The sequence below is a fragment of the Platalea leucorodia genome, assembly GCF_965183815.1.
Source record: "Platalea leucorodia genome assembly, chromosome: 4".
Lineage (NCBI taxonomy): Eukaryota > Metazoa > Chordata > Aves > Pelecaniformes > Threskiornithidae > Platalea > Platalea leucorodia.
In genome coordinates this window covers 83,577,244-83,592,625 of record NC_138826.1, presented here as the reverse complement: position 1 = coordinate 83,592,625, position 15,382 = coordinate 83,577,244, and the positions used below count along the sequence as shown (strand labels likewise).

General features: G+C 37.7%; 1 protein-coding gene across 1 annotated transcript in view; it reads left to right on the top strand.

Moving 5' to 3' along the window:
• The window catches only part of PTPRQ (protein tyrosine phosphatase receptor type Q), a gene marked incomplete at its 5' end in the record, with an annotated part of 143,671 nt that overhangs the window by 11,405 nt on the left and 116,884 nt on the right, over positions 1-15,382 (top strand). Inside the window, 8 exons of the mRNA XM_082308524.1 lie at positions 915-1,199; positions 1,867-2,136; positions 3,335-3,595; positions 5,100-5,230; positions 5,411-5,540; positions 9,612-9,762; positions 10,267-10,373; positions 10,874-10,971. Of these exons, the coding sequence (XP_082164650.1) occupies positions 915-1,199; positions 1,867-2,136; positions 3,335-3,595; positions 5,100-5,230; positions 5,411-5,540; positions 9,612-9,762; positions 10,267-10,373; positions 10,874-10,971 (1,433 nt within the window). The remainder of the gene's footprint in view (positions 1-914; positions 1,200-1,866; positions 2,137-3,334; positions 3,596-5,099; positions 5,231-5,410; positions 5,541-9,611; positions 9,763-10,266; positions 10,374-10,873; positions 10,972-15,382) is intronic.

Here is a 15,382-nt window from a genome sequence, read left to right as displayed (position 1 = left end):
GTTAATGGGAAAATACCTTTTTTGCAAAAGTTAAAGAAAAGATACTGCCCTAACATTTTTACCAATTCTGGCAAGGCAATCCAAATATGAGACAGAGGTCCATTTTCTTAAAGTCAGAACAAATAGGGAAAAGAACTGTTTCTTTTCTCCAGCAAGTACATTTTATACAGTTCACTTCTTCTCCTGGACTGCTTCAGTGCTCTTGAAGATCCTCTCATCTCTTGTGCCTACCAGCTTCTCTGCTCCCTAATCTGATGGGTTTTTTTCTGTATATAAGACCTTGTAATGCAAGTTACTTCTATAATGGAGGAAAGGTATTCCTGCTTTCTCCTGTGAGAAGCAAATTTACCTCAGAAATCAGCTTTTCAGCTCCAACATTGCTATCTACAGAAATATGATTGTCCAGGCAAGGAAAAATAGGATGATTTACTAATTATTAGACTGGTGACTGAATTGTTGGAAGAGGCCTAGGAGACATAATGAAGAACTGTTTTAAAATGATTGATAAAAATAGTGTGCATTGAACACTTATACTTTCTGAAATTCAGTAGATTCTGCCATTTAATTCACTAGGACCAGGTTTTAACCAACATGGGTAATTCATACCATTTGTCTTAGATGATGTTTCTGATGTGACTGAAGTACAGGAGAGAGGACCTAAGTGAGGAGACTGAGTTCTACGTAACGAGCCGGGTGATTCAGAAAACCTCAATTAGATAGTGAGAATATTCCATTGTGTATCAATACTAGATATACAGTCAAAGTTGCGTTTATTTGTTCAAATGCTATTTAGTATTTATATAAGTAAGTGTGTACTGTTAGGCTTTTGAGGACGTATTTGAAAAAAAAGTTGGTTATTGGTAAAAGATGCCAGAAGCTATTATCCTGTTTCTATTCCTAATCTTATTCAATAGGACCATTACACTCCCAGAAGTTAGAGGCTACATATGTTTCATCTGCAGAAATACATTTAAAGTGGAAGCCTCCACAGCATTCATCCAGTGCTGCTTTTCATTTCTACCTCGTCAGTATTCTGGATACTGAAACGAACATTTGGGAACAGTTACCAGTTGAAAAAAGCAAGACTTCAATAGTAATAGGAAATTTAAAACCTTATCATCAGTATCAGGTATATTTGCAGAATGTAGCAGAAAAAGGAACTCTAAGCTGCCATGAAAAGCCTATATTAATCACAACAGGTGATGTATCCATTTTCTGGAGGTTTTCTTTCACTAGACAGAGTATAAATTGAAAATACAAGGCACAAAAGTATATTTAAGACCATGTACAGATTGCAGTTTGTTGGAATGTATTGGGGAAAAGTTGGGGGAATTCTTTTCTATATTCTCTATTTACTGATTCTAACCTTCAGAACCTTCCAAAAGAGTGAACGTACCTGTCCCCTTATTTATTTATTCACTTACTTACTTACAGCACATTAATATGTGCTAAAGAAACGGCATCCTATTTGATAAATATTTATGGTTTGTATATTTAATTTTAGCAAAGTAGAAGCATTACCATGATGTCTCAAATTATGTAGGTGAAGGCAGATTAATTTTTTTTCTAATCAGAGATACTATGACTGAAATTGTGTCATCTTTGTTACTCTGTATATATCCAATGGAACGGAATATGCTTGTAAAATAAGTCCCTATTTGTTACGAGAAAACAGAAAGCAGAATCTGCCTGTAACAGGTAGTTGTCTACAAACTACTTTAAGAAATAATTAAATGAATTAGTAGTTTTAAAATAATGACATTTTTACAAGCAAAAATAAACTAAAAGGCATCATTGGGAAGTGATTGTAAATTGATAATAAGTTTGATCTGTGGTTTTATGCTGACATCTTTTTCTTTGATCAAGCTGTCAGTCCACCTACAGCTGTTTATATTCACCCAGAAGATGTACAAGAAGAGAGTGTAATCCTGCACTGGAAGCTGCCTCAACAGGGTCAGGAATCCTACATTCAAGTGAAACCTAATGCAGACATAGGTGAAACTAAGAAGTTTTTACTAAACAATACAGAAGAATTTAAGGTTGATCTCCTAATTCCTGGAATGGCTTATGAAATAGCAGTGGCAAGTGTGAATAATGGAAATATGAGTGAACTGAAGACCCTTCAATGCACTTTAAGTAAGACATCTTTTAACAGCGGAAACTACCGACTATAATACACACAACATCAGTCTCATTGTTACTATCATCTAACAGACTTGGTAGATCAAGTTGATTTGCTTAATAGCCAAGGATCAAAACTAGAATATGAAATGTACTGATCCAATTCTAATTGTTAGCGGCAAAGTAGATGCTGTTAACTTTCAAAGAGGGTGCAGCCTTGGGAAAGACATTGGTGGAACTGATAATTGCGATGAGGACCATAGCTGGGAATCCTGTTCCCACGGACAGAAGAAATTGGGGAAATCATTGATTTGCATTGAAATAGGAAAATATTGGAATGGTTGAAACAGATTATTTATTTTTGGAGATGCATTAGTTGTTCCATGAACTGTGAGAGAGAAATTACCCAACTGTTCATGAGAAGGTGCTGGGAAAGGACTTTAAGAGTTAGAAGTAGTAGTAGCTGAAAGGTAAGAGCTTTACATTGTTTATCAAAAGATCTTTCCTGTTAGTCTTAGTTTACCAAGATGTGGAAATGCTTTTGGCACAGTATACATTTTTTGCCTATGTGAAAGGAATGGGCAGGATTCACTTACAAATGTGGTATGTAAAGGCTGCAGCTGTCAGGTTATAGATATATGAAATGCTGGCGTTGTCATTTTTTTTCTAAATGATTACAGTATTTTGGAGGGTAGCAGGCTTAGTCTTTTTCCAAATTTTTTACATAGGATTAGATTTAATACCTCATTCAAGACATAGATGACAGAAAATTCTAGATGGGATTTTTCACAGCTGTCAGAGCCAGCTGTAAGGGAAGAAAACTAAACACATCGATATTGCATCCATCAAACATATCTCATTCTCCATGCTCATCTCCCTGTCCACATGTACATTTCTTTATATTTTTTCAGCTATCCTGACTTACCTTCTTGGTGTGGTTGTGGTTGAAAAGGTAATTCATTGATACCTTTGGAAGCCTAACTTGCTTTGATTCATAAATCATTTTTCAAATGCTTCAGGATTCCAGTAATAAACACCTAAAAAGATCAGGTTGTTTATTGTTTCTGAGCAATGACACGTTTTATTATGGTAGCTATTTGTTTGCACTGGGCAAGCATATTTCTCAGGGCAGTTGCTTCAGCTTTATCGTGTGGTTTTCATTGAATTTATTTTCAACTGATGTAACATGTGGCAATTTTTTTTCTTCTTTTAGAGCCCAAGCCTGTTCAAATTGTAGTTCCTTATGTGCTTTATAGCAATGCTGTCGTATTATTTGTTCGCATGCCTGATATTGGAGTATTTGATGGCATATATGTTACAAGTAAAGGAGGACCTAACGCGACATTCATTGTAAAAAGTGATGGTAAAATAATGATTGAAAACCTTACTGCAGGAACAGAATATGATTTCTGCATCGCCACAAAAAGCGGAAAAATGTTGAGCTCCTTTTACCATCTATCTGGTGTAAAAACATGTGAGTATTTTAAGTTTATTCCTATAAAATTGCACCATATTAAATTTTGATTTGTAATCTCTTTTAACTTTATTTCAGTGCAGTAAAAAAGGCAGGTTATTTAAAAATCACCTTGATGTATCTGTGTAAGCAATTAATAATTATACTAACACTAGCCATTTTTTAAACACGGCTATAACTATTCCTTATCATTGCTAAACTTTCTAAACTGTGTTTTTTATATAAAGTCTATAAAAATGTCTAGCAAGTATTTCAGGAATTTAGGCTGTATTAAATTGTTGTGCTTGTGGGAAATGAGATGCATTTTGACCGTTTATTTTAGCCAAGATCACTCGAGTTACTTCTGTGTCTTGAAATTAGTAAGCTTATTCCTCCCGGTGCATCTTTAAGGAAATAATAAAAGCATTGAGGTTCCCATTTTTCAAGATAATAAACTGAATAACTAAGACATTTAAAAAAGTATTAAGGGAGGGCAACTCCTTCGAGCAAGGCCTTGCAAAAAGGAATTTTAGTAAGGACTTAAAAACTGTTTTAAAATACCTGCTGAAATTCTATGTTTTGAGTTTTCTATTTTTTATTATAATTATACTTCCAGAAGTTTTTCTTTTCCTGTTTTATCATTTTCCTTTGAAATTCTTTTCTACTCTGTTTCTCTCAGAGTTGAAATGTTATAAAAGGAAAAATTAAGATAGAATAAAAAGAAGCAAGGAAGAAAGAAGAGCAGAATGAGGTCAAGACAGAAAAATTCTTTCCTGAACAGTGAAAACTTTGAAAGCTGATGTTTCTTAAAATATAGTTTTAATAAAAATTGGGTTTTGGTCAATCTTATGAAAGCATTTCCTAAATTTAGCGTGAAACTGTCTTAGAAAACTTAGTTTTGGTCTGTCTCTTCTGGGGCCCCAAAAACTTGGAAGAAAAAAAATCAGATTACTAACATGAATATAATTTTTCTTAGAAAAAGTGTAAATTTTGGTGCATTGCAACCAGAAGCAGCTGTGGTGGGGATGAAAGAGATGCAGAAAAGAGTGGAAGCTCCTCTGTAATTTCATCTGAATTGTATCATGCAAGGCTATACTAATTAGAGACAAAGTGTATTTGTCTTGCCTGGTTTACCAAATTTTGCTGATCTATTTGACAAAATTTAGGTACACTCTGAGTGCTATGATGGTGGTATTGGAGGGATTAACTCTATTCTGGAGGGTTTTCCTGCCTAGGAGAGCCAGCTCTATCCTCACGGAGAAATGCATGTTCAGCTCCATGTGAATTTTAAGATAAGCAAGCAAGCAATTTTCTTTGAATAGTGGCAATATTACCTCTTTGCTCTTTCTCTTCTTTTCTGTTTTGGAATATCTGTGTGTTTGCATGTCTGAGATCTGATTTTGCCCTTTATTTTTTTGAATCTTACTGATTGTCTTAACTTTTATTTCTCCACAGAAGATATAAAAAGTATTGGATTGAACAAAGTGTGGGGTTGAACAATAATGTGTTATATGTCCTTCTGTAGGTCTGGCAGCTCCATTCAATGTGCGAGAAGGTAACATTACAGACACTTCAATACAGATTGCTTGGGACCGTGCTGATGGAGATTTTCATCAATACGAAGTCACATGTATAAATTGTGCAAGTGCTTTCAGGGTATGTTCTTTAAAAGACTACTTGTGTATAGGCAATGCAGTTATTTTTTAAAGTCTTCCATTAATTAATCAGAGGTTAAATTAAAAGCTATGTCTCCTATTAGAATAGGTGGAGGTATCATTTACGTAATACAAGCAAATTTTGCAAGCAGTTCTGTGAAAGCTGTGTTTGGTTTTCTAGGTCCAGAAGGTCAAGCAAGAAACAGCAACATTTTCCAACCTTTCTCCTGGTAAGCTGTACAACTTTACAATTCGAACAGAAAAGGAAGGTTTCAGAGACAGTATTTTTGTGACAAAGGAAATAGAGACAGGTGAGACCACAGGGTTGTCAAATTCAGTATTTGTTTTGCTCCATCTATATGTCTTGCTTTCTTCTACTGTTTCTTGAATTTTTGTTTTTGTCTCAAATAGAGAAAAGTAATTCAATCATCTTCATCATGTTCTCCTTATTCTCTTCATTGTTATTTTCCTTATTCTTTGACTGCTTGTGTCCTTTAAGAATTTGAATATGGTTACACTGTACAATGAACTACCAATGTTAACTTCATAATGACTCAAGCAGGTGTACAGTCCAGTAACTGATATTTGCGTGCTGTCTGGCCACCAACATTACAGAAAATAAAATCTTTTTTTCTTAGAATTCTCTTTAATGTTTGATGTCTCACTTCAATGCTGAGTTTGAACACACTTAGGTGTTCAGAACTAAATTAGTTTTATGATGTTCTCTCATTCGCCTCCCCTTACGTTAGCACTAAATTTGGGATTTTCTACATTTTGTTCTACTTTGGGTTAGGACATTTGATTCTCAGCAGCATAGTTTGTTCTGTTGTAGTTCTTCTCCTAGCTGCTAGTGGCTTTCTTCCATTATACATTTAAAAAACATTCTTTCATTGTTACTTTTTTCCTTTCTAAATTAAGATCCCTTTAAGTCAGATTTTTCTGCTGCTTTTCCTCACTCCAGAAACTATGTTCATTCTGAAAGCGTTCTTTCATTTTTGGAATGATGTTTCTCCTCTCTGTCCATATCAGGCTTTCACTCGTAACACAGTTATGTTGCTTCTTTTTGATATCACTGTGAATAAGTCTATTCAGATATCATGAGAAAGTAAGTACTCTGGCCAGTAACCTTCATGTACTGTCTTGAGAGAATAATTTCAGTCATATCAGTTCACTGTTGCTTCTTCTTTCAATAAGCATGATGTTCTTATTCCAGTGAAACTACATTAAAAGAGAGTTCAAAGTCTCTGAGCTGCTCTCTTGTCTCCAGTAATGTACAGTGCCATAGATACTAAGATATCCTGCTCCAATGGAAAATGGTACCTTCATCTTGGGTGTAGGAATTCATGGTGTGGAGAGAAAAGAGTTTTGGTTGTTAGTTCTAGATAAAACCTGGACCAGATGAGCAGTGTCACTATTCTTGGCTAGCAGAGTAACTCAGCAGTGGTTCTGAGGCTGTCTTCACTCTAGGGGTACATCCACTATTGCATTGCTTTTTGGTTGCAAAGTTATAGCTAATAATAAACTACTTAGTATCTTATAGTTTAGAGGTAGAACAATGAAGGATCTTACTAGTATAGGAAAAGCATGCCTCAGAAACATCTTTGGATTCTTTCAAGGAGCCATCAAACATGGTAAGGGAGATGCAATTGATATATGCTTTGTGGATTTCCAAAAGCCTGTCAGTGAGATTCTCTTACTGTGGCCCTTAAAAAAGCAGCCGGTCTTTTAAATTGACCTAAGAAGAGGAAATAGAAGATAAAAGTAGTTTTCACAGTGGAGGGAGGTTGTCAGATGACTTCTGGGACCTGTTCTGTCCAAAACATTCATAAATGATCTAGAAAAGTGAGCAAACACAGAGGGGACGGAGTTTACTGATGTAAAGCTACTCAGGCTAGTAAGGATGAGAACTAGCAAAGTAACTGTGGATAAGACCATATATGCCTCAGTGGCTGGATGTTAAAATGGCAGATGCAATGCAGTTTAAATAAGTGTAAAGCAATGCACGAGGCAAAAATAACCCAAACTTAACACATATATGGTCAGCTCTGAGCTGACTGTTACATCTCTGGAGTGATATCTTGAGAATGTGATGGGTAATGAAAAAATCAGCATATATAGATGAGCAGCAAAGTAAAAGGCAGCTGGGATGTTAGAAGAGATTATAGGACAAACCAGAAAACATTGCTGAATTATCTGTAGAAATCCAGGTACTCTTGCCTCTTGAATACAGCATGCAGTTCTGGTCCTGTTAAGCCGTATGATAAAAGCTCACCTGCACACCCACAAAGAAGCCCAGAGAAGCAACGGCAAGAAGGGGAGCCAAAATAATACCCTGCCAGGCTTCTCCCAGGCCCATCACTGGAGCTATCAGCCTATCAAAGGCTCATCTCCACAAGCCCAGAGGAACACAGTGGCAGGTGGGTACCCAAATTGCAGACTTGCAAGGAACGAACACCCTGTCCAGGTCCTTCCCAGGGCTGTCTCAGAAGAACATCAGCCCCTATGTCCAGGCATGATGCCCATCAAGACAGGTCATCGGGAGGAGCTCTCTGGATCACCTTTTGTCTAAGGGGGGTTATTGCCTAGGGGTGTAGGACATGTTATAGGATGCTAGGGAAAAGCAGTTTGGGATTGCACAGGACTTATTATGGGATGCTTAAGGGAGGAGTCAAGGGCAGGAAAAGGGAGAGGATTAGGTGATTTGGGGAAGAACAAATGTAGGAAAATAGAGGATTAAGAGGATAAAAACGACTCATCACATGTAAGTGATTTGCTTGTTTGACTGTGCCCTGCATCTAATCAACACAGTCTGTCCTATTTTATTAAATCGCTAACTCCTTCCTGTTCTCTGTGTGTGTGTGTGTGTGTGTACACAGGAGCATGAGTGCAGCAACTGGAGTCAGACCATTGTGTCTGTGGCGCAGCACCTAGAGTGAGTGCGGGTGTGTGAGTGTGTGACCACTAGTGAGATCCAGCTGGATGAGCTAGTGGGTAGGTGAAGTGACCTGGGAGCAAGGGGGTGAGTGGGCCAGCTCTGGGTGTGAGAGCATCTGTGTATCTCTAAGGGCGAGAGCACAGGGGGGTCACCTGTTGGGATTTGGGAAGTCCTGGCCAGCTCTCTATGTGTGCCAGCAACTGGGGAGACTGGGATCCAGGGGAATCTACTGGGCGGACTGAGTGTCTAAGCCTAACTGCTGGGGAGATCCACTCTGTATATATGTATATAAGTATTCTCACTGGTGGACCTCCATTCAGCCGGAGAGGGGAGCAGGATGAGGCTGTTGGTGCTGTCTGTGGTCATGTGTGTGCTCTGAGTGTCTGTCTGTGATCTGTGTGGCCAGCCACGTATATGTGTATATATGTGGTGTATATGTGTGCTCTGTGTGCATGTGCCTGCTGGGAATACAGCTTCACCCTTGCTGCTGGTTGGACCTGGGGATGTGGCCTCTCAGGCTGTTGGATCTGGCATGTTGTATTTTCCTCTATCAGATCCCTAGTGTGAAAAAGTAAAGTATAGTAGATGTAATTGAAAAGGTTCATAGGAGGGCAAGTGTAATCAGAGATATGTAATGTTTTGCATTTAAGGAACCACTGAGCTAAAACTGATACAGGAACAAGGATGTAATGTAAAATCAATTGTGAGAGGATAAGTCATGAAGAGGTAATTATGACACGAGTAAGAAATGATAATTCACTGACATTTCCTTTACAAGAACTAAGGACTTGAAACTAGAAGAGAGCAAGTAGAAAACAATCAAAAGGAAATGGTTGCTTATTAAATTTATAGACAAGTTACAGAACTTCTGGCCACATGATATTTTGTGTGATGATTGTGGTCATAGGTTCAAGTGGAGACTGAAGACATTCATAAAAGAGAAATCTGCTGAGGTTTACTAAATGCACAGAAATCACCTCTGGCTCAGGAAATCCTTGGGCTGCAAACTGTAGTCTGTGAAATTACTGAAGGGCATTATCACTCTATGCAAGTCTTGCTTTTCTGTAGACATAAGCTTTTGGCCACTGTTGAATACAAGATGCTATGCTAGTGAGGACTTTGGTCTCAGCCCAGTATATTACCTCTTATACTGACATTTCTTTTCTTGAGGAATTGTGCGTTTTTGAGGAACTCCACATCAGTGATGTCAGAACTGTGCTAAGTAGCGTTACAGAGCAGCAAGCAGTTTGGTTCTGAATCTCGGATAACAGAAGTCCCTATACACATTACCGCAGCGGTATTAGTCTGTTTGTCCTTGAGATAAGCAAGGACATGACATAGTTTTTCTGGAGTTCTCATTGCATTCTGATGGCATGAGTCCTGTCATAAAGTAATGTATTTAAAATGTATTTTAAAAGTAATGCATTTTTTTTTTATTGTCACACAGTACCAAGCTCAGTTAAATATCTGAACTATAGCAGAGACTCTGAATCAATAACTGTTACCTGGCCACCAGCCCAAAATATGTTTGATGGATATGTTATTTCAATAAACAGTAAGGTCTTCAATGAGAAGAAAATGTTACCTTCTGGTGTAAGGTATGAGGATTACCTTTAAAAAATAAGTGACATGAACTCAAAACAGATGTTTCACTCTATATTTAAAATAAGTAGCCTGCAGTTACTTATATGTGATATATATTTGATGTTTTAGTTGATATATATTACTATACCTGTGTGAAAAAAGATCATTTTAAGAATTGCATTTTTTAACAAGTTGCAAATCTCATATGATGTGTTTGTGCAAAGAAGAGCAAACAAAATACTGCACTGGAATGAGCACCAATAGAACCTGTGTGTCATTCTGGATGTTTAAATTAATCTTCTAAGACTTACTAGTACTTGAACTTGCTGTGAACCATAGAGTGATGCATGCTATTTAAGATTTTATCATACTAAAATAGCTTTTGACTGACAGCATATACACATTTATACACACATCGTGTGTAAATAATATCCATAATACTATAAAGAATTAACATATGAAGATACGTGCATTTTTAAAATCCTAAAGAACACAATCTCTTTTTTTAATCTTTGTAGAATGTACAAATTTGAGAGTCTTCTGCCAGGCACTGATTTCTTAATCAGTATTGTGACAACCAATGGATTAAAAAGAAGTCACCCCACCATCCTCAAGATTAGCACCTGTAGGTTCACAGTTTATTAATAACTTTTCATGATTTCAGACAATTAGAGTTGTTACATTTTAAGGTATTGTCTAAGAAAAGCTATTCCTTATTAAATCAATGCATCTTCACAACGGCTGGATTAATGCATGTATGTCTTTCTTTTGAATCCTTGAAAGTTACTAAGTAAATAAAAACTTTTAAAACACAAACAAGTTTCCTCTGTAGTTAATGGGATTCTGCCAATAACTGAATCAGCAGTAATATTAGGATGATAGAACTGATTAGAACTTTTCCATAAAAATTTACAAACACTGATTTTATTTCTGATTCTATTGCTAATATGTAGAGGTGAATTTAATTTCTCTTATATTCTTCTTAAGTACAAAATGAAATCTGTTTCTACACTGAACTATAAAATAATGAACTATAGCAATATCTTCTGTAGATGTTCATTTCCTTCAAATTAATATAGATTATTTTGATATTAAATTTTGCATCCACTCTTGCCTTTACCTCAGATCCTGAGCCACCATCAGATTTACAGGTGTTTGGGCAAGAAGAAAATACAGTCTATTTTTCCTGGAAACTACCAAGAGGAGGATTTGATATGTTTCAGGTAAGATAAGGATGGGAAGAAACCGATGCTATCCTTTACCATTTTTTTTTTAAGGTACCATTTTTTTTTTTAAATTTCTCAATGAAATTATCATCCTGTATGTACTGCAAACCCAACAATAAATATTTGTCTTTATAACCCACATAAGTATGGGAGGGAAATACTGCTATGGGAGAAGATCAGCTAAATACATATTTCATATTACATAACAATTTTTAAAAATATTATAAAATTATGCTTTTAAAAGTTTTCAAAAACTGATTTTTCAGCTAGCATGCAATAAAAAAGAAGATTACAGGTCAAGGGTTGAATGCAACTGCAATGTAATCTTTTTTTCTTAGCTTTCCAAATTTGTAATACAAATTAATTTCATTAATTTTTTTAATGTAGCAATTTACAAGACAAAACTGCAAACATTTGATACCTCCTATACCCTCCTGGCCTTGGGCACTAAGGAGTTTAGGGATTTCCTGAGTGATAGGTTGAAACTGGACATACATAAGAAAAACAGTGAATGTTTTTTTCTGAATTGGTTTGATCCTTTATGCTTCACAATTTCGTTTTGCCCTGTTTGAAAGAGTACACTTGGTATTCTTTAGGCTCTTGTATTAGAAATAGCTAGTACTTCCCTATTCACCACACCCATACCTTTTATGATTTTATAAGCTTTAATTTCTCAGTTGTCTTTTGTGCAGCATTCTTATGTGGAAGCTGTCCTACATCTCTAATTATTTTTTTCTTTAATTTTTCTAAGCCTTTTGTATCCTTCGTGAGACTGGGTATTCACCTAGAATGTGGGTGCGTAATGGAGTTATCAAAAGGTTAATAGTGTTTTCTGTTTTGCTTCCTATTCCTTTCCTAGGCAATAACATGCTCTCTACTTTTCTGACTACTGTCAGACTTTTTTAAAAAAAAGTCTTCTGTGGACATTTCAATTTGAGACAGCTCAATTTGACTCAAAATTCATAGTTCATTAATAATGATTCTGGTGTGGGAACATCCTTGACCATTGAAACAAATAATTCAGTTACTATTTCTCATATGGGTTTGTCTATACTGAGTGCTCCCTTTGTACTTTGGTCAGCTAGTGGCTTCCCCAACACCCAGATAAGCTTACTATGTGTTTAGATTATTGTTTTCATTAGTTGTCACATCATTTTCAATTTGCTGTTCAGTCTCTTTTGCTGTACTGACCTGTGTTTCTGCTCTGCCCTGCTTCCCTGTGCTTAATAGAATCATAGAATGGTTTGGATTGGAAAGGACCTTAAAGATCATCTAATTCCAACTCACCCACCACGGACAGGGACACCTTTCAGTAGACCAGGTTGCTCAAAGCCCCATCCACCCTGGCCTTGAACACTTCCAGGGAGGGGACATCCACAGCTTCTCTGGGCAGCCTGTTCCAGTGCCTCACCACCCTCACAGTGAAGAATTTCTTCCTTATATCTAATCTAAATCTACCCTCTTTCAGTTTAAAGCCATTACCCCTTATCCTATTGCTACATGCCCTTGTAAAAAGTCCCTCTCTGGCTTTCTTGTAGGCCCCCTTCAGGGACTGGAAGGCTGCTATAAGGTCTCCCCAGAGCCATCTCTTCTCCAGGCTGAACAACCCCAACTCTCTCAGCCTGTCTTCATAAGAGAGGTGTTCCATCTCTCTGATCATCTTTGTGGCCCTCCTCTGGACTTGCTCCAACAGGTCCATGTCCTTCTTATGCTGGAGGCCCCAGAGCTGAATGCAGTACTCCAGGTGGGGTCTCACGAGAGAGGAGTGGAGGGGGAGAATCACCTCCCTTGACCTGCTGGTCACGCTTCTTTGATGCAGCCCAGGATACAGTTGGTTTTCTGGGCTGCAAGCACACATTGCTGGGTCATGTTGAGCTTCTCATCAACCAACACCCCCAAGTCCTTCTCCTCAGGGCTGCTCTCAATCCATTCTCCGCTTAGCCTGTATTTGTGCTTGGGATTGCCCCGACCCATGTGCAAGATCTTGCACTTGGCCTTGTTGAACTTCATGAAGTTCACATGGGCCCACCTCTCCAGCCTGTCGAGGTCCCTCTGAATAGCATCCCTTCCCTCCAGAGTGTCAACAGCACCACACAGCTTGGTGTTGTTGGCAGACTTGCTGAGGGTGCACTCAATCCCACTGTCCATGTCACCGACAAAGATGTTAAACAGCACCGGTCCCAATAACGACCCATGAGGAATGTCACTCGTCACTGGTCTTCACTTGGACATAGAGCCATTGACCACAACTCTTTGAGTGTGACCATCCAGCCAGTTACAGCCAGATCACTGAGTGGTCCATCCGTCAAATCCATGTCTCTCCAATTTAGAGACAAGGATGTTGTGCAGGACAGTGTTAAATACTTTGCACAAGTCCAGGTAGATGACATCTGTTGCTCTTCCCTTATCCACCAACACTGTAACCCCATCGTAGAAGGCCACCAAATTTGACCTTAGTGAAGCCATGTTGGCTCTCACCAATCACCTCCTTATTTTCTATGTGCCTTAGCATAGTTTCCAGGAGAATCTGCTCCATGATCTTGCTGGGCACAGAGGTGAGGCTGACTGGCCTGTAGTTCCCCAGGTCTTCCTTTTTTCCCTTTTTAAAAATGGGAGTTATGTTTCCCCTTTTCCAGTCAGACTGCCACACCTTCTCAGATATGATGGATAGTGGCTTAGCAACTTCATCCGCCAGTTCCCTCAGGACCCACGGATGCATCTCATCAGGTCCCACCGACCTGTGTACCTTCAGGTTCCTTAGGTGGCCTCGAACCTGATCGTCTCCTACAGTGGGTGGTTCTTCATTCTCCCAGTCCCTGCCTTTGCCTTCTGCAACTTGGGTGGTGTGGCTTGAGCACTTGCCAGTGAAGACTGAGGCAAAAAAGTCATTGAGTACTTCAACCTTCCCCACATCCCAGGTAACCAGGTCTCCCGTTTCCTTCTGGAGAGGGCCCACATTTTCGCTAGTCTTCCTTTTATTACTGATGTACCTATAGAAGCTTTTCTTGTTGCCCTTGACGTCCCTGGCCAGATTTAATTCTATCTTAAGTTAGCTTGCATGAATTAGGCAAGTTTATAGTTTTTATTTTTCTTGTTTTGACATGATCTCCAGTTTTTAAGGATATCTTTTCTTAAAGTAACCCTCTTTACTCTTCAAATGGTTTTGCTATTTCTACATTCCCTCTGTGAACTTTTTGAGTGGTGTATTATGTATGACAGTTTCATTTCAGTGTTTTTCATAACATGACACTTTCGGGTGTTCCTCATAATTTCCTTTTAATTTGCTTGATCATTTTTAAGTATTTCTTCTTTTCTAATTAAATGCCACTATGCTGGACTTTTTATTCTTACAAAGAAGCTGAGTTCTAATATTTCATGGTTGGTATTACAGAGTGGCTCGTCAGCATTTGTATTTTGAACTATATCCTTTGCAACGCTCAGCACAAAATCTAGAGTTATTTCTATTCTTTCAGTTCTCTGGTCAGAAACAATCCACTATGACATCTAAATACTTCGTCTGTGGATCATGTTTCACTACGACATTCAACCAGTCTCTCTTTTGTGACCTGTCTTCTGCAGTCTGTCTTGTATTATCCTTTGCATTTTGCAGTCACTGTGTGAACACGGTCATGCAGTCACTAAAACTTTGCAATGTTCTTTAAACATGTCATTTGAATCAATAAAGATTTCAAGATATAGTCTTGTATGATTAACTTACTTGACTAGGATATTCTTTATTATGTAGCACTACCATGAGACAAAGTACTTTTGCTTTAATGGTCTTACGCAGTTTGTACCCCAATATTACGGTGTCCAATTCTTTTCCTCCCCCTTCCCCATGACTTCGATTATATAGTTACTGAAAACTTGAAATCTGAGTATTCTTAGTATAGTTTCTTGACATTTCTTCTCTCTTCATTGGTGTAAAGATGCATTGATCTGATTTAATAGCCAATTAACCTACCACAGCACAGTTTGCTGATGTAGCCTGGAGTATTTTTACAAATTTTAAAATTAAATTCAATTCTCTTGTTCATGTTTTGAACCAGTTCAGACATACTTCTGTGTGTGGTCAGGTTATTTTTACCATCCTGTGGAAAGTAATTGTCATCTGCAATATTGATCTTTATGGCAAAGTATTATTGTTCAGCATCTCATAGAGCAAGCAGCCACATTAGACAGTGCTTTGTCTGAATAAATGAGCTTATCTTTAAATCTTTAATGAGAAAGGCTTCAGTAGACTGGTTGCTTAGTAAGATGCACCTGCATAAAAGGGATCATTTTACTAATTGTTTAAAATTCATTATCCCAGCTCATCAACTTTCTATGCAATATATTGTCGTTTGTAGAGCGAAGAGTGCACAAAAGGTACTTTCCTAACTTGTTTATACTAGATGTAAATCTTTAA